Source organism: Panulirus ornatus, chromosome 19, assembly GCF_036320965.1.
Source record: "Panulirus ornatus isolate Po-2019 chromosome 19, ASM3632096v1, whole genome shotgun sequence".
Lineage (NCBI taxonomy): Eukaryota > Metazoa > Arthropoda > Malacostraca > Decapoda > Palinuridae > Panulirus > Panulirus ornatus.
In genome coordinates, this window is record NC_092242.1 from 21,604,489 (window position 1) to 21,632,243 (window position 27,755).

At 40.2% G+C, this 27,755-nt stretch overlaps 1 protein-coding gene across 1 annotated transcript in view; it reads right to left on the reverse strand.

Annotated features, from left to right (window-relative positions):
• Dcr-2 (Endoribonuclease Dcr-2) overlaps positions 1–27,755 on the reverse strand; it is a 173,398-nt gene that overhangs the window by 36,546 nt on the left and 109,097 nt on the right. The window contains 3 exon segments of the mRNA XM_071673744.1: positions 5,658–5,741; positions 6,592–6,769; positions 18,679–18,797. Of these exon segments, the coding sequence (XP_071529845.1) occupies positions 5,658–5,741; positions 6,592–6,769; positions 18,679–18,797 (381 nt within the window).

A 27,755-nucleotide genomic window follows, 5' to 3' on the forward strand; every position in this document is an offset into this window, starting at 1 on the left:
AGGGAGAATAAAAAGATGTTTTGGAAGGACGTAAATAACGTGCGTAAGATAAGGGAGCAAATGGGAACTACAGTGAAGGACGCAAATGGGGAGGTGATAACAAGTAGTGGCTATGTGAGGAGATGGAGTGAGTATTTTGAAGGTTTGTTGAATGTGTTTGATGATAGAGTGGCAGATATAGGGTGTTTTGGTTGAGGTGGTGTGCAAAGTGAGAGGGTTAGGGAAAATGATTTGGTAAACAGAGAAGAGGTAGTAAAAGCTTTGCGGAAGATGAAAGCCAGCAAGGCAGCAGGTTTGGATGGTATTGCAGTGGAATTTATTAAAAAAGGGGGTGACTGTATTATTGACAGGTTGGTAAGGTTATTTAATGTATGTATGACTCATGGTGAGGTGCCTGGGGATTGGCGGAATGCGTGCATAGTGCCATTGTACAAAGGCAAAGGGGGCAAAGGAAACAGACGAAAGAAATGGCCCAACCCACCCCCATACACATGTATATACATACGTCCACACACGCAAATATACATACCTACACAGCTTTCCATGGTTTACCCCAGATGCTTCACATGCCCTGATTCAATCCACTGACAGCAAAATAAACCCCGGTATACCACATCGATCCAATTCACTCTATTCCTTGCCCGCCTTTCACCCTCTAGCATGTTCAGGCCCCAATCACTCAAAATCTTTTTCACTCCATCTTTCCACCTCCAATTTGGTCTCCCTCTTCTCCTCGTTCCCTCCACCTCCGACACATATATCCTCTTGGTCAATCTTTCCTCACTCATTCTCTCCATGTGCAAAACCACTTCAAAACACCCTCTTCTGCTCTCTCAACCACACTCTTTTTATTTCCACACACCTCTCTTACCCTTACATTACTTACTCGATCAAACCACCTCACACCACACATTGTCCTCAAACATCTCATTTCCAGCACATCCATCCTCCTGCGCACAACTCTATCCATAGCCCAGGCCTCGCAACCATACAACATTGTTGGAACCACTATTCCTTTAAACATACACATTTTTGCTTTCCGAGATAATGTTCTCGACTTCCACACATTCTTCAAGGCTCCCAGGATTTTCGCCCCCTCCCCCACCCTATGATTCACTTCCGCTTCCATGGTTCCATCCGCTGCCAGATCCACTCCCAGATATCTAAAACACTTTACTTCCTCCAGTTTTTCTCCATTCAAACTTACCTCTCAATTGAATTGACCCTCAACCCTACTGTACCTAATAACCTTGCTCTTATTCACATTTACTCTTAACTTTCTTATTTCACACACTTTACCAAACTCAGTCACCACCTTCTGCAGTTTCTCACATGAATCAGCCAACAGCGCTGTATCATCAGCGAACAACAACTGACTCACTTCCCAAGCTCTCTCATCCACAACAGACTTCATTCTTGCCCCTCTTTCCAAAACTCTTGCATTCACCTCCCTAACAACCCCATCCATAAACAAATTAAACAACCATGGAGACATCACACACCCCTGCCGCAAAGCTATATTCACTGAGAACCAATCACTTTCCTCTCTTCCTACACGTACACATGCCTTACATCCTCGATAAAAACTTTTCACTGCTTCTAACAACTTGTCACCCACACCATATATTCTTAATACCTTAATAATATATATCTGTGTATGTATATATGTATGTATACGTTGAAATGTACAGGTATGTATATGTGCACGTGTGAACGTGTATGTATATACATGTGTATGTGGGTGGGTTGGGCCATTCTTTCACCTGCTTCCTTGCGCTACCTCTCTAACGCATGAGACAGCGACAAAGCATAATAAAATAAGAGCCTAATATCGACAGACAAGCCCCAGTAACTGTTCTATGATTTATCGTAATTCCTTCATATGTCCTGGCTCAGCCTAAGGATAAAACACCTTATCCTCAAGCAACCACCAAATCATTAACATAAACCTCCATGGTGCAGCGATTTGCATTACTGACCATCAATCATGCAAAGACTGCCTGAGATCAAACATAGGTTTAAATCCTGGTCACGGCAGGCGGTTCACAGTCCATCTAACTTTTCATCCTCCTCTAGGGGGTGGTCAATAGAATGGGTACCTTGCATAAGTGAAGATGTATGTGCATACATACATAGGAGTAAAGATATACACATATACATGGTTAAGATGACAGGGCAACACAAGTGTTAAACTTTCCCATAAACACCAAATAGTGATCAAAAACTGTAATTACAGACATACTGAAAAAATGTGTCGACAAACTCATCAAACTACTAGAAATGTTGTTCATTAAGTTAATATAGTGTAGTTCCCAAGTTGTCGAAGAGGGCAAGTGTGCCTATCTTTCAGAAAGGGATCGGGAAACTACGCTGAACTACATGACAGTGTCACTAACAAATCATTTTTCATACATGACAACCATTTCCCACATTAGCATGGTAGTGCAAGGAACAAACAAAAAAAGGGCTTGCATTCACTCACATCCACTCATTAGTAGCTGTCATGTGTAATGCACTTAAACCACAACTTCCTATCTACATACAGGCCCCACAGACATTTTCATGACTCATCCCAGCCACTTTAAATTCCCTGGTTCAGTCCACTGACAGCAGGTCAACCCCTGTATAACAAAATGTTCCAATTCACTCTATTCAGTGCATGCTTTTCATCTTCCTACATGTTCGGCCCTGATTATTCAAAATCTTTTTCACACCTTTCTTCTATCTCCAATATGGTCCAGCCCCTCTCCTTGTTCCTTCCATCCATGACACACTTTCTTTGTTAACCTCTTCTCACTCATTCTCTCCATTTATCCAAATCATTTCAGCACACCCTCTTCCATTCTTAGCTGCACTCTTTTTAGTACAGCACTCTCTTACCTTTTTATTACTTAATCAATCAAACCACCTTACATTATACAATGTCCTCAAATATTTCACTTCCAACACATCTCCACATCATCTATAGCCCATGTATCACATCCATATAACACTATTACCATACTTTCAAACATATTCATTTTGCCCTTCCATACAACTACCTCCCTTTCCATACATTCTTCAGTGCTCCCAAGTGTGGTTTACAAAAATATTGTAAAGGATAATTAAAAAGGGTGACTTCTTGCAAAGAAGAAACTTTTTAACAGGGAGACAGCATGGTTTCTGAGAAAGTAAGTCATGCATAACCAATCTTCTAGACTTAATATGACAAAGTGAGCTCCAAAATAGCTCAAAGAAAGGGGTACTAAGACTGTGTTACTGGACTGCCAGAAAGCCTTTGACATGGTTCCACAACAGAAGCTGATTACAAAAATAAGAAGTGGGCTCCTGCACTAGCCAGGTTACCTTAATGGAAGGGAGCAAAGAAGACAGGCAAGAGGTGCATCCTTAAAGTGGGCTTAGGCTATATAACTGCATGCCACAGGGTTCAGTCTTGGGTCCATAGCAATTAATGGTGTATATAAATGACTTGCCTCATGGACTGGAATCATATCTAAACACATTTACAGATGATGCCAAGATCATTAAGGAAATAAAAAATGATGACTGCATCAGCTTACAGGGTGCTCTGAACAAGCTCCATGGTTGATCTGATAAATGGATGAATAAGATCCAATCAAGTACATGCAAGGTGATGAGGTTGGAAGAGAATGAAGGAAGACCTCAGTGTGATCATTACAAACTGGGAGATAAAGTACAGGAATCTGCAGGTGAAAGAGATCTAGGGGTTAACATTGTGCCTAATTCATAACCAGAGATATTTCCCATGAGGATGGTCACTGCACTTTAAGAAGCACAAAATCTGATAAAGAGTGTACAGAGAAGTTTTATTAAAAAGGTACCTGAATTAAGAAAGATGAGCTACAATGATAGGCTGATGGCTATAAAGCTGTCCATCATGGACAACAGGAGAGAGAGGGAGCACCTGAAATGAGCCTTCAGGTTCCTAAATCAGCCAGAAGATAATCACTGAGAACAATTCTTTAAGATATGCAGCAACAAAGCAACAAGATGCCATAAAAAAAAGCTGGGTAAAAAGATTGGTAAAAACGATGTTACAAAGTACATCCCCTCCCCAACATACGTCCAAGTTCTGTTCTGACCAACCAGTCAGATATGTCAGTATGGCATGTAGAATTCATACACCTGTACAGCATTCTTTTATCCTACTAAATTTCTATCATGATCATCTCATTCTTTTATTAACCAGCTTTATCATAAGATTCTGCAGTTTCTTAATACCTTTCATTTATGATTCTTCCGCTCATATTTCATCACTTTCGATTATTTAATCTATCTTTTCCTGTCATATGTAAGGATGACTGTAAGTTGCATAGGTCATAAGTAGGGTAGAGCTTGTACTGGTAGTAGATGGTTGGAATAAACTGCAAAATAAAGCAGTGAATGCTGGCAGTATATAAAGTTTAAAAGCCTATTTAATGATGGAAAAATCAGGAGATGGGGCCCCATGAGTGTCAAGCTCTCTATCCAAACTGTATAAATAGGTAGATAGGTAATTACACACACACACACACACACACCACATCTCTCCAATTCACTCTATCCCATGCTCACCTCTCATTCTCCTGGTTGTTCAGGCCTCATCCCCCAAAGCCTCTCTCACTCCAACCTTCCATCTCCTTGGTCTCCTACTAGTCAATGTACTTCCAGGACACATACAAAATATGCAAGGAACAACTACAGAAACATTTATAAGAAAACCAGATATATGATTGCAATCAGTCCTAAATGAAGCCAGCATTGATGACTACAGAATGACTGCAGTGGTAGACAGAAACATTGTCATCAATCAAGCAAGATGTAACAGTAACATCATGCACTAACCTTGATTTTGACAAAATCTTGTCCCTGGTAGTTATAGGGAAATACGTACTCCCCTTCCTCCCTCCACTTCTGACACATAGGGCCCTATCAGAATGTCCTCCTTTGTTCATCTTTTCCATACATCTAAACCATCTAATCTAAACACAACTTGATCAGTTCTCTTAATCAGACTGCGCTGCTGCTACATTTATCTCTTACAGTGTCATTCCTCAAATGACCCATACACCTCATAACATGTAACATTTCATATATTTCATTTCTAACACCTCCATCCTCTTCTTTTCAATTGAGTTCAATGTCCAAAACTCACATCCATACTACATTACTGGATCAAAGACCTTTGCTCCCTCTCCCAACCTATGATTCAACTCATTTCAATCCCCATGGTCCCATTCGCCACAACATCCATCCTTAGAACTAACCTAAAGCACTCCATTGTCTTCAGATTCTACCCATTGAAACTTACACTCAAACCATCATGTCACATCCCCTTCCTGCACATCATTATAATACCTTACTTTCATTTACATTCAAGGTCACATTTCTCTTTTCAAGCACTCTCCCAAAATGTGTCTCTAGTTTCTGGAATTTCTCTCTGGAGACTACCACTAAAGTCATATCATCTGTAAATAGCAACCTTTGCTAGGTTGCAAGCACTAATCAAATAACTCTGTAAAGCAAGTTATCATCAAAGAATTACAAGCACTAATCAAATAACTCTGTAAAGCAAGTAATCATCACAGAATTACAAGCAATAATCAAATAACTCTGTAAAGCAAGTAATCATCACAGAAAAATGGAAATGAACTCACCTCTATGGACCTCTCACTATCTAAATACACTGCTCCAATGATGGCCTCAACCAAATCACCTAGTACTTTAGGAACATCCACATCCTGTGAAACAAGCAAAATCATTCAAAAGCAAACAAAAGACAATCTAAAATTTCACATAGAATTCTAATAAAAAAGGTGAAAAGATAAAATAAAATAAAATCATGTATATGAGCCATTAGGATATCCACTCTAAGCTGATGACTTTGTCTCAGTTCTCAATTAAGAAGTGTTGGAGTGATTGGCTCCACTTCCTATGGAAACTGTATTATGAGTAGAACAGACTACAAATCTTCAATTCCAATACAAAAATCACAAAAAATGAAAACAGACCAACAAATATTTCTCAATTTAGCCTAATGTTCACCAAAAAGTGTAATCATCCTGCAAATGCAATTTCAGATCTGCAAGATATTCACTAATTTCAATCTATTCTATAAGACAGACAAACCATTTCTTCGATTCACAGATTCTACTTTCCCCAAAATACACACTAGATACTTGTTTTAAAAAAGCAACACACATTTTCAAAGAGCCATTTCTGCACTTTTTAATGGTAATGTAATAAATAACTGTAATGTTAATGGAATACCTTTAGAGAATTTGTATGAATGAACTACAAGGTTGTATGCAAGTAAACCACTCCATAAGGAATTAGAAGTGTGGGTGCTATGGCGAGTATATGTTAAGGATAGTGTGCGCCTAGAGTAGATCATGAGAGAGAGGGCTGCTAAAGCAGCTGAGCTTTCCTTGTCAAAATCTAACTGCCTTCACTGGATAGGACTGATTAACACACAGTCTCCAAACTGTAGAAAGTGCAAAAAATAAATAACTACCAAATCACAACTTTCTAATGAAGCCTTGTTTGTAACCAATCATTCTCTTTTACTGGTGGAGTGTTAAGCTATCTTACCTCACTGTTTACTTCATCATCCTCTGTACTCAGATCTCTCTCTTCCTGTTCATCAACCATAATGTTCAAGAATTTATCGATAGAGGTCTGAAGTTTTGGAGCAAAGTAGAGCAAATGTTTATGAAGCTCCTTCTTTGCAGCAACTTCAGCCAAAGTTTCATTTTTCACATAATATGATCTGTAAAGGCAGAAATCAATTTAGGTAGATACATCAATTACAAAATCAATGTTACACATATGCAAATTCTAGGGTTTGAAACTTTTTCTCCAAGGCAGTATTCCATAAGCAATGGGATAACTTTTGGCTATGTAAGAGGGTTTGGACCTTCTATGTGACATGGTGTTAGCTTTCCCACTTGTTGCAAACCATTTGCCCATAGTTGCCAAAGCTCACATGTTTCAGGCTCACCTTTGATTACTATGAGTTCACCACAGTGAAACTGTTACTGATCCCCTAACTCCCAGAGACCGACATGCTTTGCATCTCAAAATTCATAGACTGCATGCATATACCTAAACGGGGTCATCATCAATAAAGACAATGCCTCTTTCTAAAAAGGAAGAGGAAAAGCAGAGCAGGGTTAAAAAGAAAATTGGATAATGCTTGTAGGACCCTACTTGGAGTTTGGAGTAAAAAGGTTATCAAACTTCAAAACAAGCAAATTCAAAAAAATAACTTGATAAATCATTCATTCAATTTTATAAATGTCAAAACTTAATTTCACTCCTCTAAGCCATGAGAGTATATCAACTTGAAGGAGGTCTTTAAAGAAAATTACTTTCAGATAAGAAAAACCCAAATGTTGAAATGAATACATTCTAAAGGTGATTTCCTGATGGAGAAATCCCACACTATGCAAGGGTGATCCACTATGTATAGAAAAAAGAACCATCTGATGAAGGTGTTGAATGAATGACACAAACTCTTCTGTTGATTTCCTCCAATGTAATGTTTCTGAGAAAAGCTAAGGTTGAAGTCATCCCCTCACATTTTGGGTTATAATGTAAAGACTAATGCAAGCAGATGTTTTTTCAACAGTTTTCACAAATTCCCAGGGCAACAACAAACATTTCCCTTGAAAAACTTTGATATCTGAAAAAAAAAAAATTGATTTTACTGGGTAAAATATGCTAAACCCTTGAAGAAGACTTCAAACATCTGATAATAAATAGGCCATTTAAATGTTTTGAAGTAATTTTGCATACAAAATGTCTTTAAATTTAACCGAACGATAGGAACTTTGTGATTAGTATTGCAATACATACAAGATAACTTGGCCTGTATAGATGTGTATAGAAAAATTTCTAGAGCAGTGCATCTCAAAAGCATACTTTTCTGCACTTAGACATTTATTTGGAAAAAAGTTAGAAATAATGAGTGCTGAAAAGAAAAGTAAATGATGAGAGAAGTTTAATGAAAACTTTTATATAGAAGTGTCTTCAAATATTTTCATTGCATAGAGTAAATGATAAAAAAGAGGAAACATTGAACACTGGAATGTAAAACCAAACCTAAAACTCCAAACTTCTATCTTGCAATCTTAACATGAGCAAATATTGTAATTTGTGGGTGACCTTCATGTTAATCAATGCTCATGAACTAGTAGTGTTAACATTTTCAAGTGTTCTTTGTTAAGGTTTTGATATTATTTGCTTTACTGTGTGACAATTCTGCAGCCATGTAACACTCCTTTTGACAAGCATTTTAATGTTTTATCCCTGGGGATAGGGGTGAAAGAATACTTCCCACGCATTCCTCAAGTGTCGTAGAAGGCGACTAGATGGGACAGGAGCAGGGGCCAGAAATCCTCCCCTCCTTGTAATTTTAACTTTCTAAAAAATGGGAAACAGAAGGAGTCACGCGGGGAGTGCTCATCCTCCTCGTAGACTCAGATTGGGGTGTCTAAATGTGTGTGGATGTAACCAAGATGTGAAAAAAGGAGAGATAGGTAGTATGTTTGAGGAAAGGAACCTGGATGTTTGGGCTCTGAGTGAAACGAAGCTCAAGGGTAAAGGGGAAGAGTGGTTTGGGAATGTCTTGGGAGTAAAGTCAGGGGTTAGTGAGAGAACAAGAGCAAGGGAAGGAGTAGCACTACTCCTGAAACAGGAGTTGTGGGAGTATGTGATAGAATGTAAGAAAGTAAATTCTCGATTAATATGGGTAAAACTGAAAGTTGATGGAGAGAGATGGGTGATTATTGGTGCATATGCACCTGGGCATGAGAAGAAAGATCATGAGAGGCAAGTGTTTTGGGAGCAGCTGAACGAGTGTGTTAGTGGTTTTGATGCAAAAGACCGGGTTATAGTGATGGGTGATTTGAATGCAAAGGTGAGTAATGTGGCAGTTGAGGGAATAATTGGTATACATGGGGTGTTCAGTGTTGTAAATGGAAATGGTGAAGAGCTTGTAGATTTATGTGCTGAAAAAGGACTGGTGATTGGGAATACCTGCTTTAAAAAGCGAGATATGCATAAGTATACGTATGGAAGTAGGAGAGATGGCCAGAGAACGTTACTGCATTATGTGTTAATTGACAGGCGTGCGAAAGAGAGACTTTTGGATGTTAATGTGCTGAGAGGTGCAACTGGAGGGATGTCTGATCATTATCTTGTGGAGGCTAAGGTGAAGATTTGTATGGGTTTTCAGAAAAGAAGAGTGAATGTTGGGGTGAAGAGGGTGGTGAGAGTAAGTGAGCTTGGGAAGGAGACTTGTGTGAGGAAGTACCAGGAGAGACTGAGTACAGAATGGAAAAAGGTAAGAACAATGGAAGTAAGGGGAGTGGGGGAGAAATGGGATGTATTTAGGGAATCAGTGATGGATTGCACAAAAGATGCTTGTGGCATGAGAAGAGTGGGAGGTGGGTTGATTAGAAAGGGTAGTGAGTGGTGGGATGAAGAAGTAAGATTATTAGTGAAAGAGAAGAGAGAGGCATTTGGAAGATTTTTGCATGGAAAAAATACAATTGAGTGGGAGATGTATAAAAGAAAGAGACAGGAGGTCAAGAGAAAGGTGCAAGAGGTGAAAAAGAGGGCAAATGAGAGTTGGGGTGAGAGAGTATCATTAAATTTTAGGGAGAATAAAAAAGATGTTTTGGAAGGAGGTAAATAAAGTGCGTAAGACAAGGGAGCAAATGGGAACTTCAGTGAAGGGCGCAAATGGGGAGGTGATAACAATTAGTGGTGATGTGAGAAGGAGATGGAGTGAGTATTTTGAAGGTTTGTTGAATGTGTTTGATGATAGAGTGGCAGATATAGGGTGTTTTGGTCGAGGTGGTGTGCAAAGTGAGAGGGTTAGGGAAAATGATTTGGTAAACAGAGAAGAGGTAGTAAAAGCTTTGTGGAAGATGAAAGCCGGTAAGGCAGCAGGTTTCGATGGTATTGCAGTGGAATTTATTAAAAAGGGGGATGACTGTATTATTGACTGGTTGGTAAGGTTATTTAATGTATGTATGACTCATGGTGAGGTGCCTGAGGATTGGCGAAATGCATGCATAGTGCCATTGTACAAAGGCAAAGGGGATAAGAGTGAGTGCTCAAATTACAGAGGTATAAGTTTGTTGAGTATTCCTGGTAAATTATATGGGAGGGTATTGATTGAGAGGGTGAAGGCATGTACAGAGCATCAGATTGGGGAGAAGCAGTGTGGTTTCAGAAGTGGTAGAGGATGTGTGGATATGGTGTCTGCTTTGAAGAATGTATGTGAGAAATACTTAGAAAAGCAAATGGATTTGTATGTAGCATTTATGGATCTGGAGAAGGCATATGATAGAGTTGATAGAGATGCTCTGTGGAAGGTATTAAGAATATATGGTGTGGGAGGCAAGTTGTTAGAAGCAGTGAAAAGTTTTTATCAAGGATGTAAGGCATGTGTACGTGTAGGAAGAGACGAAAGTGATTGGTTCTCAGTGAATGTAGGTTTGCGGCAGGGGTGTGTGATGTCTCCATTGTTGTTTAATTTGTTTATGGATGGGGTTGTTCGGGAGGTGAATGCAAGAGTTTTGGAAAGAGGGGCAAGTACGAAGTCTGTTGTGGATGAGAGAGCTTGGGAAGTGAGTCAGTTGTTGTTCGCTGATGATACAGCGCTGGTGGCTGATTCATGTGAGAAACTGCAGAAGCTGCTGACTGAGTTTGGTAAAGTGTGTGAAAGAAGAAAGTTAAGAGTAAATGTGAATAAGAGCAAGGTTATTAGGTACAGTAGGGTTGAGGGTCAAGTCAATTGGGAGGTAAGTTTGAATGGAGAAAAACTGGAGGAAGTAAAGTGTTTTAGATATCTGGGAGTGGATATGGCAGCGGATGGAACCATGGAAGCGAAAGTGGATCATAGGGTGGGGGAGGGGGCAAAAATCCTGGGAGCCTTGAAGAATGTGTGGAAGTCGAGAACATTATCTTGGAAAGCAAAAATGGGTATGTTTGAAGGAATAGTGGTTCCAACAATGTTGTATGGTTGCGAGGCGTGGGCTATGGATAGAGTTGTGCGCAGGAGGATGGATGTGCTGGAAATGAGATGTTTGAGGACAATGTGTTGTGTGAGGTGGTTTGATCGAGTAAGTAATGTAAGGGTAAGAGAGATGTGTGGAAATAAAAAGAGCGTGGTTGAGAGAGCAGAAGAGGGTGTTTTGAAATGGTTTGGGCACATGGAGAGAATGAGTGAGGAAAGATTGACCAAGAGGATATATGTGTCAGAGGTGGAGGGAACGAGGAGAAGTGGGAGACCAAATTGGAGGTGGAAAGATGGAGTGAAAAAGATTTTCAGTGATCGGGGCCTGAACATGCAGGAGGGTGAAAGGCGGGCAAGGAATAGAGTGAATTGGATCGATGTGGTATACCGGGGTTGACGTGCTGTCAGTGGATTGAATCAGGGCATGTGAAGCATCTGGGGTAAACCATGGAAAGCTGTGTGGGGCCTGATTGTGGAAATGGAGCCGTGGTTTCGGGCATTATTGCATAACAGTTAGAGACTGAGTGTGAACGAATGAGGCCTTTGTTGTCTTTTCCTAGTGCTACCTCGCACATATGAGGGGGGGAGGGGGATGGTATTCCATGTGTGGCGAGGTGGCGATGAGAATGAATAAAGGCAGACAGTGTGAATTGTGTGCATGGGTATATATGTATGTGTCTGTGTGTGTATATATATGTGTACATTGAGATGTATAGGTATGTATATTTGCGTGTGTGGACGTGTATGTATATACATTGTGTATGGGGGTGGGTTGGGCCATTTCTTTCGTCTGTTTCCTTGCGCTACCTCGCAAACGCGGGAGACAGCGACAAAGCAAAATATAATTTTTTTTCCTTTTTTTTTTCTTTTTTTTTGCTGTCTCCCACGTTTGCAGGGTAGTGCAAGGAAACAGACGAAAGAAATGGCCCAACCCACCCCCATACACAATGTATATACATACACGTCCACACACGCAAATATACATACCTACACAGCTTTCCATGGTTTACCCCAGACGCTTCACATGCCCTGATTCAATCCACTGACAGCACGTCAACCCCAGTATACCACATCGATCCAATTTACTCTAATCCTTGCCCTCCTTTCACCCTCCTGCATGTTCAGGCCCCGATCACACAGAATTTTTTTCACTCCATCTTTCCACCTCCAATTTGATCTCCCACTTCTCCTCGTTCCCTCCACCTCCGACATATATATCCTCTTGGTCAATCTTTCCTCACTCATTTTCTCCATGTGACCAAACCATTTCAAAACACCCTCTTCTGCTCTCTCAACCACACTCTTTTTATTTCCACACATCTCTCTTACCCTTACATTACTTACTCGATCAAACCACCTCACACCACACATTGTCCTCAAACATCTCATTTCCAGCACATCCACCCTCTGCACACAACTCTATCCATAGCCCAAGCCTCGCAACCATACAACATTGTTGGAACCACTATTCCTTCAAACATAGCCCATTTTTGCTTTCCAAGATAATGTTCTCGACTTCCACACATTCTTCAAGGCTCCCAGGATTTTCACCCCCTCCCCCACCCTATGATCCACTTCTGCTTCCATAGTTCCATCCACTGCCAGATCCACTCCCAGATATCTAAAACACTTTACTTCCTCCAGTTTTTATCCATTCAAACTTACCTCCCAATTGACTTGACCCTCAACCCTACTGTACCTAATAACCTTGCTCTTATTCACATTTACTCTTAACTTTCTTCTTTCACACACTTTACCAAACTCAGTCACCACCTTCCGCAGTTTCTCAAATGAATCAGCCACCAGCGCTGTATCATCAGCGAACAACAACTGACTCACTTCCCAAGCTCTCTCATCCACAACAGACTTCATACTTGCCCCTCTTTCCAAAACTCTTGCATTCACCTCCCTAACAACCCCATCCATAAACAAATTAAACAACCATGGAGACATCACATACCCCTGCCGCAAACATACATTCACTGAGAACCAATCACTTGCCTCTCTTCCTACATGTACACATGCCTTACATCCTCGATAAAAACTTTTCACTGCTTCTAACAACTTGCCTCCCACACCATATATTCTTAATACCTTCCACTAAGCATCTCTATCAACTCTATCATATGCCTTCTCCACATCCATAAATGCTACATACAAATCCATTTGCTTTTCTAAGTATTTCTCACATACATTCTTCAAAGCAAACACCTGATCCACACATCCTCTACCACTTCTGAAACCACACTGCTCTTCCCCAATCTGATGCTCTGTACATCCCTTCACCCTCTCAATCAATACCCTCCCATATAATTTACCAGGAATACTCAACAAACTTATACCTCTGAAGTTTGAGCACTCACTCTTATCCCCTTTGCCTTTGTACAATGGCACTATGCACGCATTCCGCCAATCCTCAGGCACCTCATCATGAGTCATACATACATTAAATAACCTTACCAACCAGTCAATAATACAGTCACCCCCTTTTTTAATAAATTCCACTGCAATACCATCCAAACCTGCTGCCTTGCCGGCTTTCATCTTCTACAAAGCTTTTAATACCTCTTCTCTGTTTACCAAATCATTTTCCCTACCCTCTCACTTTGCACACCACCTCGACCAAAACACCCTATATCTGCCACTCTATCATCAAACACATTCAACAAACCTTCAAAATACTCACTCCATCTCTTTCTCACATCACCACTACTTGTTATCACCTCCCCGTTTGCGCCCTTCACTGAAGTTAATTAAATAGTTTCAAACTTAACCAAGATCCTTGAGTTGGCATTCTTTAACCCATATGTTATAATCACAAAGATCAAAGCTCTTGTGTGAACAAGGCATATTTCACAATCCTAAATATTTCACTGGCCATGAAGTATTAATATCTTGAAGAAGTATTCAAAGAGGAAATGACGCATGAACTATTCATGAATGAGTTTCATAAATGACCATGAATCTAAGGTATGGTTTTATCTATCTACCTATTCATCTATCTATCTATATCTTTGACACCTGTTCCCACCTGGAACTCCCTCAAGGGGGTGGCATTGGCAATGAAGTCTACATAACTGGTGAACTCCAAAGCTGCTTCTTAGCTCTAAGTGCCTCAACCTTAACAGGCCACTGGCAGAGGGCAATTTTAGTTGTTTGCAGAGGCTCCAACAAAATGTTCCAGCTGACTAGTTCTACCTAATGCTCCTGCCTCTGTTCCTACCAACTACTTCTACCTAAACTTTCTATCCAATGCTCCATCCTAAACGTTTCTAACTACTACTTCTATCTGGTAAGTTGTAGAAGCTTAGCAGCCAATGACCAGGGAGGTATATTACCAGTACTACCCACTTATGCATCAGGAGGGTTTTTGACAACTGCATAGTGAACCAGCACTTCAATGGCTGTCAAGCTACACTCCTCAGACCTAGGTAGCTATCTTATCTTTCTGCATCATCCATACATGGACTACTGGAATTCTGTCAACAAACATAAAATCTCCCCTTGTTACACATAACATGCCTTTTGGCAAAATGGTAAGAGCAATGGATCTCATAGAAGGTAGGAACATTTACGTAGGAGCATTAGGTAGAAGTAGTCAGTAGGAACAATAGGTAGGAGCTTCTGCAAACACTGTGCAAGACTTGCCCTCTGCTAGTGGCCTGTTAAGGGTGAGGCACTAAAGGCTATGAAGAGGCATTGGATTTCACTATAATTACAGTGCACAAGTCTGAAGGTTTCATTATCATGCCCAGCAAACTAAAGGACCACAGTGCATCCGATTTCATGTATAATATTATATGCATACAAAACAGTTGTCGGTAGTATTTGAATGGCTAAATATGCAGGCAGTAATGATGAATATGGATAGTTATAGTGGATTTTGAGTTTCAAAGAATAAATACCATCACAGACAGGTGTTTTGTTAATTTACAAGGTCGATGACTATAATTCATAAAGGTCTCAAACACTGCATTCCATGGACCAAAGCAGTGCACCAAGCTGATTCATTATAGGTTAATTACAAATTATCTACGTTGTATTCTAACATACCATAATACATAGGTTACCTCGTACCCTTATTTCCTGCAGCCACAAAACATGTGACATTGCAATAATACTGACACCTGTTTCCTATGCGTACCATATCATACATGAAAGCAGACACACTGTGGACCTGTAGGTTGCCAGGGTATGATAATGAAACCTTCAGACTCTTGCACTGCAAGTAAAGTTATGGAGACTCTATGGCCGTGGACATCACCTTAAGGGAGTCCCAAAAGGGAACAGGTATCAGATTTATAGATCAATAAATAGACTACTTTTATCTATTGCTCCTATCCATATATTATCAAAATGGTTGTTCCTGTTTGGGAACTGCATGTATATCACTCTCATTTTCTAGAGTTCAAGAATATGAAGAAATTTGTTTTCACAAGAAGACACCAAGCAGATAACTTCCAGAAAAATTTCCAACTGTCTAGGACTTTTGCACGGTCCAAAAAGGACCTTATCTATTCACTTATAAAGAAATGCTAAATAAATATAAGTCATAGAGCACTCCCAACAATATCATATGGATGTGAGGAATGAGCTATTGAAAAGGCAATACAGTGGAGGGTGGATGTGATGGAAATTAATGTTTGAGGACAATACGTGGTGCAAGATGGTTTGATCAAGAAATAACGAAAGAGTAGGAGAGATGTGTAGCAATATAAAAAAAAAAAAAATGGGGATGATAGAGCTAATGAAGGTGTGCTGAAGTGGTTTGGACATATGGTGAGAATAAGTGAGGAAAGGTTGACAAAGAGGATATATACATCAGCAGTGGAGGGAAGAAAGAGAACAGGTGACCAAACTAGAGTTAAAAAGGTTGAGTGAACAAGATTTTGAGTGATCTGGACAAGAATGCACACAAGGGTAAAAGGCAGACATAGAACAGAGTAAATTAGAACGTGGTATACAAAGGGCGTGAGGAATGAAGTGAGATGCAAAGAAATTCAATATTCAGTACATAAATATGAGCGGGGGGCTGGAAATCCTCCCCCTCTCGTTTTTTTTTAATTTTCCAAAAGAAGGAACAGAGAAGGGGGCCAGGTGAGGATATTCCCTCAAAGGCCCAGTCCTCTGTTCTTAACGCTACCTTGCTATCGCGGGAAATGGCGAATAGTATGAAAAAAAAAAAAATATGATCTTGTATCCTTTATATTATATATCCTAATGCTTCTCTGTGATGATGCTGGTAAAAAGATTATCACTTGGTATATATCATGTTATACAGCATTCATTTACAAAGAATGAATGCTTAATAAGACCATATAGGACCAAAAACACCATCACAAATCAATAAGTTCTCATACTTGATCACCAATTCTGGCATTAGCAAGGTAGCACCAGGAAACAAATTAAAAAGAAACATCCACTCACATAAACAAAAATATACATATACATGCATACAAAATCAAGGTGTGATGAATGTGTTTGATGACTGAGTGGCAGATATAGGGTGTTTTGGTCAATTTGGTGCATGAAGAGAAAGGGTAAGAGAGAATGATTTGTTAAACAGAGAAGAGGTAGTGAAAGCTTCGTGAAAGATGAAAACCAGCAAGGCAGTGGGTTTCAATGGTAATGCTGTGGAATTTATTAAAAAAGGGGGAGACTGCGTTACTGACTGGTTGGTGAGGATATTCAATGCATGTATGGTTCACGGTGAAGTGCCTGAGGATTGGTGGAATGCTTGCATAGTGCCATTGTACAAAGGCAAAGGGGGATAAAGGTGAGTGTTCAAATTACAGTGGTATAAGTTTACTGAGTATTCCTGGGAAATTATAAGGGAGGGTATTGATTGAGAGGGTGAGGGCATGTACAGAGCATCAGATTGGGGAAGAGCAGTGTGGTTTCAGAAGTGGTAGAGGATGTGTGGATCAAGTGTTTGCTTTGAAGAATGTATGTGAGAAATACTTAGAAAAAAAGACGGATTTGTATGTAGCATTATGGATCTGGAGAAGGCATATGATAGAGTTAATAGAGATGCTTAGTGGAAGGTATTAAGAATATATGGTGTGGTAGGTAAGTTGCTGGAAGCAGTGAAAAGGTTTTATCAAGGATGTAAGGTATGTGTACGAGTAGGAAGAGAGGAAAGTGATTGGTTCTCTTGAATGTTGGTTTATGGTTTATTTAATCTGTTTATGGATGGGGTTGTTAAAGAGGTAAATGCACGAGTTTTGGAAAGAGGGGCAAGTATGCAGTCTGTTGTGGATGAGAGAGCTTGGGAAGTGAGTCAGTTAATGTTCACTGATGATACAGCGCTGGTGGCTGATTCAGGCGAGAAACTGCAGAAGTTGGTGACTGAGTTTGGTAAAGTGTGTGAAAGAAGAAAGCTGAGAGAAAATGTGAATAAGAGCAAGGTTATTAGGTTCAGCAGGGTTGAGGGACAAGTCAATTGGGAGGTAAGTTTGAATGGAGAAAAACTAGAGGAAGTGAAGTGTTCTAGATATCTGGGAGTGGATTTGGCAGTGGATGGAACCATGGAAGCAGAAGTGAGTCACAGGATGGGGGAGGGGGCGAAGGTTCTGGGAGCATTGAAAAGTGTGTGGAAGGCGAGAACGTTATCTCGGAGAGCAAAAATGGGTATGTTTGAGGGAAGAGTGGTTCCAACAATGTTACATGGTTGTGAGGCATGGGCTACAGAAATGGTTGTGAGGAGGAGGGTGGATGTGTTGGAAATGAGATGTTTGAGAACAATAGCGGTGTGAGGTGGTTTGATCAAGTAAGTAATGAAAGGGTGAGAGATATGTGTGGAAATAAGAAGAGTGTGGTTGAGAGAGCAGAAGAGAGTATGTTGAAATGGTTTGGACACATGGAGAGAATGAGTGAGGAAAGATTGACAGAGGTGGGGGGAAGAAGGAGAGGTGAGACACCAAATTGGAGGTGGAAGAATGGGGTGAAAAAGATTTTGAGCAATCAGGGCCTGAACTTACAGAAAGGTGAAAGGCGTGCAAGGAATAGAGTGAATTGGAAAAATGTGGTATACCAGGGTCGACATGCTGTCAATGGATTGAACCAGGGTATGTGAAGCATCTGGGGTAAACCATGGAAAGGTCTGTGGGGCCTGGATGTGGAAAGGGAGCTGTGGTTTCGGTGCATTACACATGAAAGCTAGGGACTTAGTGTAAATGAATATGGCCTTTTTTGTCTGTTCCTTGTGCTGCCTCACTGGATGGGGGGAATGCTATTTCATGTGTGGTGGGGTGGCAACGGGAATGGATGAAGCAGCAAGTAAGGATATGTACATGTGTATATATGCATATGTATGTATACACTGAAATGTATATGTATATATATGTGCGTGTGTGGGCATTTCTGTATATATATGTGTATGTGGGTGGGTTGGACCATTTCTCATCTGTTTCCTTGCACTACCTCGCTAACGCGGGTGACAGTGGTTAAGTATAATAATAAAATATGATAATTTTTGTTTGAGTCTTTCCTTCCTACCAGAAAGAATCAATCATGCTCTCACGAGTTTTGTCTTCCCTGTGTCAGTAATATATGTACATCCTTATCTTTAAACAATAACTACATACTTAAACTTACATCATCATCTGTAGAATAAATACCAAGGAATAAATCTTACTGTGAGTCCTCACCTTAGGTCTGAAATCTGTCCTGGGGTATATGTGGCATGATGAAAGAACACATGCCCTGTCACTAGAAAGTCCAACACTGCATCTCCCAAGAATTCCAGTCTTTGGTAGCAGTCAGTTACCTGCATGATATACTAGAACTATATCATCACCTTTTCATCTATAAGAGAGAATGTAGTTCCAACTGAAATAGTTTTATTCCAAGAAATCTTATTCTTCCAAAAAAATTAACCCCACTTCCTTCTGAAGGCAATGGCTAATGAAAATTTCTGACTACCTTAGGACAGATTCGACCTGCATAATGAATCATATAATCTCAAACATGTTTTTTTTTCTATCTATGCCTATGAGCAGTGGGGCAGCATCTTCAAATTTTTTGGTGACTTTTTCATGAGAAGCCTTTTCTTTACTTTTTTACACAATATGAAAATCAGAGGAAAAAACTGAAAAGGGTACAGGAAAACATTCCTCCACTCCCAAATACAAAACCTTGAAACATCAAAATTGTACTGTACTCGATTATCATAAATATTGCAAAAGTGTAATGAACCTGATTTCTATAAACTCAGTCTTGCGTAGTGTTTATAAACTCATAACAGTGTGAAATATATATGTATATTTATATCTATTATACTTTGTCACTGTCTCCCGCGTTAGTGGGGTAGCGCAAGGAAACAGACGAAAGAATGGCCCAACCCACCCACATACACATGTATATACATACACGTCCACACATGCACATATACAAACCTATACATATCAATGTATACATATATATACACACACAGACATATACATATATACACACATACATAATTCATACTGTCTGCCCTTATTCATTCCTGTCGCCACCCTGCCACACATGAAATGACAACTCCCCATGTGCGCAAGGTAGTGCTAGGAAAAGACAACAAAGGCCACATTCGTTCACACTCAGTCTCAAGCTGTCATGTATAATGCACTAAAACCACAGCTCCCTTTCCACATCCACGCCCCACAAAACTTTCCATGGTTTACCCTAGACGCTTCACATGCCCTGATTCAATCCACTGACACCACGTCAACCCAGTATAACACATCGATCCAATTCACTCTATTCCTTGCACGCCTTTCACCCTCCTGCATGTTCAGGCCCCGATCACTCAAAATCTTTTTCACTCCATCTTTCCACCTTCAATCTCCCACTTCTCCTCATTCCCTCCACCTCCGACACATATATCCTCTTGGTCAATCTTTCCTCACTCATCCTCTCCATGTGACCAAACCATTTCAACACACCCTCTTATGCTCTCTCAACCACACTATTTCTATTACCACACATCTCTCTTACCCTTTCATTACTTACTCGATCAAACCTCCTCACACCACATACTGTCCTCAAACATCTCATTTCCAGCACATCCACCCTCCTCCACACAACTCTATCTATAGCCCATGCCTCGCAACCATATAACATTGTTGGAACCACTATTCCTTCAAACATACCCATTTTTGCTTTCCAAGATAATGTTCTCGACTTCCACACATTTTACAACGCTCCCAGAACTTTCACCTCCTCCCGCACCCATGATTCACTTCCCCTTCCATGGTTCCATCTGCTGCCAAATCTACTCCCAGACATCTAGATGACTTCATTTCCTCCAGTTTTTCTCCATTCAAACTTACCTCCCAATTGACTTGTCCCTTAACCCTACTGTACCTAATAACCTTACTCTTATTCACATTTACCCTCAGCTTTCTTCTTTCACACACTTTACTAAACTCAATCACCAGCTTCTGCAGTTTCTCACATGAATCAGCCACCAGCACTGTATCATCAGCGAACAACAACTGACTTACTTCCCAAGCTCTCTAATCCACAACAGACTGCATACTTGTCCCTCTTTCCAAAACTCTTCCATTCACCTCCCTAACAATCCCATCCATAAACAAATTAAACAACCATGGAGACATCACGCACCCCTGCCGCAAACCAACAATCACTGAGAACCAATCACTTTCCTCTCTTCCTACTCGTACACATGCCTCTCGTCCTCGATAAAAACTTTTCACAGCTTCTAAGAACTTGCCTCCCACACCATATATTCTTAATACCTTCCACAAAACATCTGTATCAACTCTAGCTTCTAAGAACTTTCCTCCCACACCATATATTCTTAATACCTTCCACAAAACATCTGTATCAACTCTATCATATGCCTTCTCCATCTGCAGTAATTTGTTCTTGTATACTCTACTCTACTCTACTGTACATGTCAATTCATTAAAATTTCTTAGCAGTTGGCATTTACAAAATTATAGCTGTTTAGAACTATTAATGAAAATTATCAGGGAAGAAAGATGTACAATTGTGTTATTAACAAGAACATTAGAGGGTGATGCACAGCATGGATGGAATGGATCATGAATAGAGTGGATGACAGGAAAGACTAGATTGTCAAGAATGCATGGGTATGTGTATATATGTGCCTAAGAGTATGAAGACTGTGCAAGATAAGGATGAAATGAAGATTTTCTAGAGAAATTTGAACAACTGTAGGAATGGATTTAGAAAAGGAGAGAGAGGTTGTAAATGAGTGTTATGAATGCAAACAGGTGATGGGATGAAATTGGTGAGATAGTTGGTTAAAAGAAAGTGCCTTCAGTCAGTGAAAAAGAAAGTTTTCATGTGGATGCCAGTGCTGAGAGGAGTTTATTCCATGCAAAGAGCTTTTCTCAACACACGATGAGTCATAGATATACGTGGATGAGAAATAACGGAAGACAAAACAAGAGTTTGACTAATTATGTGCCAGTAGATGAAAGGTTCAGAAAGGTTGTGCTGCACGCTAGAGTTGTGAGAGGATTCTTTGGAGCTTCTTGCCATTTTGCAGTTCAAGAGGAGGTGAGGATCAGGGAGAAGGGGAGGTATGGCATATGGAAAAGTTGAGAGGTGAAAGCATTGGCAAGGAAGATGAATCTGAAAAAATAAAGAAGTATGAAACGAGACAGAGAAAGTTTAGATGAAAGTGCAGTAAATGCAGGGATGCAATTATGCATGAAAGGAGTGTTTAAAATGTTTAGAGAAATACTGTTAAAAGTTGTAGAATCAGTTGAGAGATTACAGTTTGTGATATAAAAGAGTAAAAAAAAAGGAAAAGCGTGGTGGACAGATGAGATTCAAAATACAAGTGCACCCCCGAATTTCCTGCAACTGATGGTTCGGTACCTCCTTCAGTCCGGACAAAATTACGTGAGGGAACTTGAAATTACCGCGGCCACCAGACTAAATTACTGGGCAGCCACAGATGGCGATGTGTGTAGGGTGCGGTAATTTACATCCTTTACACTGCACTTCTTGGTGGTGATACACAATTCTGAGATTCTTATTTTGCTTAAATTCAATCCTAGCTATGGCCTCTAAGACATATGAGGGTGTCAGTCATCGTGTCAAACGTAAACACCAGTCCATATCAATCCAAGATAAAGTAGAACTGTTGAAAAAAATGGACTGTGGTGTTTCGGTGCATAAGCAGCGTGACATCTACAACATTGGTTCATCAACTGTTTGTGATATAAAGAAGCAAAGGGACAAAATACTGAAATTCTATGCAGACAGCGATTCCAAGAAGCAAATAACAATTAGAAAAACTATGAAAGATGGTAGGAGTACTGAGCATGATCGAGTGATGATGGAATGGTTTCAACAGCATCGGAGTGATGGAGTGGACATGTCAGGTAGCATGATAATGAACAAGGGTAAGTTGTTCCATAAAGAAATCAAATTACAACATGAGCATAACTATAGTGAAGGATGGCTTCAAAGATTCAAGAAGCATCATGGAATTTCCATGAATGAAGTGTGCCAAGAAAAGCGGTCTGCAAACCATAAAGGAGCTGCCGAGTATGTGGACAAATTTGCGAAACTTGTAGCTGATGAGAGCCTCAGTCCTGAGCAGGTGTATAATGTATTTCATTTATCTAATTTACATCTATGTTTAACTTAAATTTCTAGCAGTCCATGGTATACTTTAGACACACGAGAGATGTATAATTAGTGAGTTAGAGGTGTGTTGATGAATCATTATTATGTGACCACAGTTGGTCCAGTAAAATGGTTAATTTGGCAAGGCTTTGAAACCAAGAGTTCCAGAAAATTGGTGGTGTGCCTGTACTATGGAACAGAAGAAAAGGCTTACAGTAGACTGCTCAAAAGGAATATAACAGTGGAAGTTCAGCAAAGGAGAGAAGAATGCAAAATGTGTAAGAGAAAAGCAAAGAAAGTATTTGAAGATTTTGGAAGAAAGTTAAGAGAAAGGTTTAAGGAAAATGACAAACTGAAATGGAAAGAGAAAAAAGATAGAGGTGGATGTAAGAGTGGAAATGTAAATGTGAAAAGCAAGGAAGGGGAGTTACTGAATCAAAAGGGGGAAATAGGAAGATGGAAAGTGTATTTTGAAAAAATGACCATGGAAGGTGTGGCTGCAGTTGTTACATGCATGCATATGGACGATGGAAGGAAATGGATACAAAAGCAGGGGCCAATGGCAAGAAAAGAAGTATAAAGAGTAGTAATGAGGATGAAAGTAGGAAGGCATATGAAGGTGATGGAATTAAAGTTGAAGTGTTTTGAAATATGGAAGAGAGAGTGTGATACAATGGACGCATTTGATATGTAATTTAGCGTGGAAGAAGGCTGTGCCTGAGGACCAGGTGAGCATTCACTCACAACCATTCTTTAGCAGTCATGCATAATGCATGAAACCACAGCTCCCTGTCCACAACCAGACTCTACAGACCTTTCCATGGTTCCCTCGGTCAATTCACATGCCTTGGTTCAGTCCATTTACAGCATGTCAACCCCAGGGCTCTATATCATTTCGGCTCACTCTATCCCATGCAATCCTTTCACCCTCTTGCACGTTCAGCCACCTATCCATTCTTCAATCTCCAATTAGGTCTCCCCTTTCTTGTTCTTTCCACATCTTTTTCAACCTCTCCTCACTCATTCTCTCTATATGTCCAAACCATTTCAGCAGATTCTCTTCAGCTCTCTTAACCACATCCTTTTTATTACCACACTTCTCTCTTTCCCATTCATTTCTTACTCAATCAAACCACTTCACACAACATATCGTCCTCAAAAATTTCATTTCCAACACACAGACACTCTTCCATGCATGCCTTACACCCATATAACGTTGTTGGAACTACTACACCTTCCAACATAATAGCTTCCACTATAATGTACTGAACTAACAGTATTCCTTGCATGACAGTGAAAGCACATCAACACAGTTCCATTTGCAATTACCTTAAACTGTGTAGTAAGCCAGTACTTTAAAGGTTGAGTTGCACTCCTCTGACAAAGGTAGCTATCTTTTACCTCTGCCTAACCCACACATGGACTACTGGCATTCAGTCCACAAACATACAATCTTTCCTCATCATTCATAACACTTGATAGCCTTAACTTGCACAACTCTAGATTTTCCTGCTGTGAGCATTTTGGCAAAATGGTAGGATCAATAAATAGGAGTAGAGTAGTAGTTGGTGGGACATTTAGGCAAGAGCATTAGGTAGAAATAATAGAGAGAACATTGGATAGGAGCCTCGGTAAACACTGCACTAGAGTTGCCCTCTGCCAGTGGCCTGTTAAGGAGAGGCACTAAAGGATGGGTAGTGGCACGGAAGTTTACTGGTTATGGAGTCTATTGCCATGGCCATCCCCGAGTAAATTCCAGTTAGGAACAGAAATCAGTGACATAAGATACATAGACAGACAGATAAAGATAAATAGATAGATTCTGTAGGCTAGAAATCCCTACATCCAATTTTCCAATTTCCCTTTCACAATTTATTCTGCTCTTTCTTTGGTAGTAATCCATAACTTAATATGCCAAATCATTTTACAGAATCTAGAAAAACAGTATTCATTCTTCCTTCTCTCATTAGAGTTTCATTCATGTCATTATAAAGAGCTAGTAGATGTGTTTAGGAGCTCTAACCAAGAACAAAACCTGCCCACCTTTATTTATGAGTTAAATGTAAATAAGTTCTAATATGCAATACTTCATCACATTCTCAAATACTTTAAAAATGCGTGATGTTAAGATAACTGGTCTAAGTTGTTTTGGCAACAATCTGCCTCCCCCCCTTACATAAAAGTGTTATGCATGCCATTTTATGCATGAAGGAAATGCATAATGGTACTGATAATGCATTATCCTCCACAGAATTTTAATGAACAAAAACAAAAATTACAATGACAACAATGAAGGAGCCATCAGGATAATGCATGATGCAGTAAAGCGCATGCTTCTCAGAAATGGTCAAGTACTCATAACGGAAGAATTCAATTATAAAGAAATAAACTCAGGGAATTTGGATTCTCATAGAGAAGGAAACTCAGAGACTAATACTTAAAATATCTATATATATTCATTATACTTAAACATATACACCCATAAACAAACATATATTATTTATTCATTCATTCATTTATCTATTTTGCTTTGTTGCTGTCTCCCGTGTTAGCAAGGTAGCGCAAGGAAACAGACAAAAGAATGGCCCAACCCACCCACATACACATGTATATACATACACATCCACACAGGCAAATATACATACCTATACATCTCACTGTATACATATATATACACACACAGACATACATATATACACATGTACATAATTCATACTGTCTGTCTTTATTCATTCCCATCGCCACCTCGCCACACATGGAATAGCAACCCTCTCCCCCCTCATGTGTGCCAGGTAGCGCTAGGAAAAGACAAAAAAAGGCCACATTCGTTCACACTCAGTCTCTAGCTGTCAGGTAATAATGCACCGAAACCACAGCTCCCTTTCCACATCCAGTTCCCACAGAACTTTCCATACTTTACCCCAGACACTTCACATGCCCTGGTTCAATCCATTGACAGCACGTCGACCCCGGTATACCACATCGTTCCAATTCACTCTATTCCTTGCCCTCCTTTCACCCTCCTGCATGTTCAAGCCCCGATCACTCAAAATCTTTTTCACTCCATCTTTCCACCTGCAATTTGGTCTCCCACTTCTCGTTGTTCCCTCCACCTCCGACACATATATCCTCTTGGTCAATCTTTCCTCACTCATTCTCTCCATGTGACAAAACCATTTCAAAACATCCTCTTCTGCTCTCTCTATTTCCACACATCTCTCTTACCCTTAAATTACTTACTTGATCAAACCACCTCACACCACACATTGTCCTCAAACATCTCATTTCCAGCACATCCACCCTCCTCCGCACAACTCTATCCATAGCCCATGCCTCGCAACCATACAACATTGTTGGAACCACTATTCCTTCAAACATACCCATTTTTGCTTTCCGAGATAATGCTCTCGACTTCCAAACATTCTTTAAGGATCCCAGAATTTTCGCCCCCTCCCCCACCCTATGATTCACTTTCGCTTCCATGAGTCCATCTGCTGCCAGATTCACTCCCAGTATCTAAAACACTTTACTTCCTCCAGTTTTTATCCATTCAAACTTACCTCCCAAATGACTTCACCCTCAACCCTACTGTACCTAATAACCTTGCTCTTATTCACGTTTACTCTTAACTTTCTTCTTTCACACACTTTACCAAGCTCAGTCACCAGCTTCTGCAGTTTCTCACATGAATCAGCCACCAGCACTGTATCATCAGCGAACAACAACTGACTCATTTCCCAAGCTCTCTCATCCACAACAGACTGCATACTTGCCCCTCTTTCCAAACCTCTTGCATTCACCTCCCTAACATCACCATCCATAAACAAATTAAACAACCATGGAGACATCACACAACCCTGCCGCAAACCTACATTCACTGAGAACCAATCATTTTCCTCTCTTCCTACACATACACATGCCTTACATCATCGAAAAAAACTTCTCACTGCTTCTAACAACTTGCCTCCCACACCATATATTTTTAATACCTTCCACACAACATCTCTATCAACTCTATCATATGCCTTCTCCAGATCCATAAATGCTACATACAAATACATTTGCTTTTCTAAGTATTTCTCACATACATTCTTCAAAGCAAACAACTGATCCACACATCCTCTACCACTTCTAAAACCACACTGCTCTCCCCCAATCTATGCTCTGTACATGCCTTCACCCTCTCAATCAATACCCTCCCATATAATTTACCAGGAATACTCAACAAACTTATACCTCTGTAATTTCAGCACTCACTCTTATCCCCTTTGCCTTTGTACAAGGGCACTATGCAAGCATTACGCCAATCCTCAGGCACCTCACCATGAGTCATACATACATTAAATAACCTTACCAACCAGTCTACAATACAGTCACCACCTTTTTTAATAAATTCCACTGCAATACCATCCAAACATGCTGCCTTGCCGGCTTTCATCTTCCGCAAAGCTTTTACTACCTCTTCTCTGTTTACCAAATTATTTTCCCTAACCCTCTCACTTTGCACACCACCTCGAACAAAACACCCTATATCTGCCACTCTATCATCAAACACATTCAACAAAACTTCAAAATACTCACTCCATCTCCTTCTCACATCACCACTACTTGTTATCACCTCCCCATTAGCCCCCTTCACTGAAGTTCCCATTTGCTCCCTTGTTTTATGCACTTTATTTACCTCCTTCGAAAACATCTTTTTATTCTCCCTAAAATTTAATGATACTCTCTCACCTCAACTCGCATTTGCCCTCTTTTTCACCTCTTGCACCTTTCTCTTGACCTCCTGTCTCTTTCTTTTATACATCTCCCACTCATTTGCATTTTTTCGTCCAAATGCCTCTCTCTTCTCTTTCACTAATAATCTTACTTCTTCATCCCACCACTCACTACCCTTTCTAATCAACCCACCTCCCACGCTTCTCATGCCACAAGCATCTTTTGCGCAATCCATCACTGCTTCCCTAAATACATCCCATTCCTCCCCCACTCCCCTGACGTCCTTTGTTCTCACCTTTTTCCATTCTGTACTTAGTCTCTCCTAGTACTTCCTATCACACCAGTCTCCTTCCCAAGCTCACTTACTCTCACCACTCTCTTCACCCCAACATTCTCT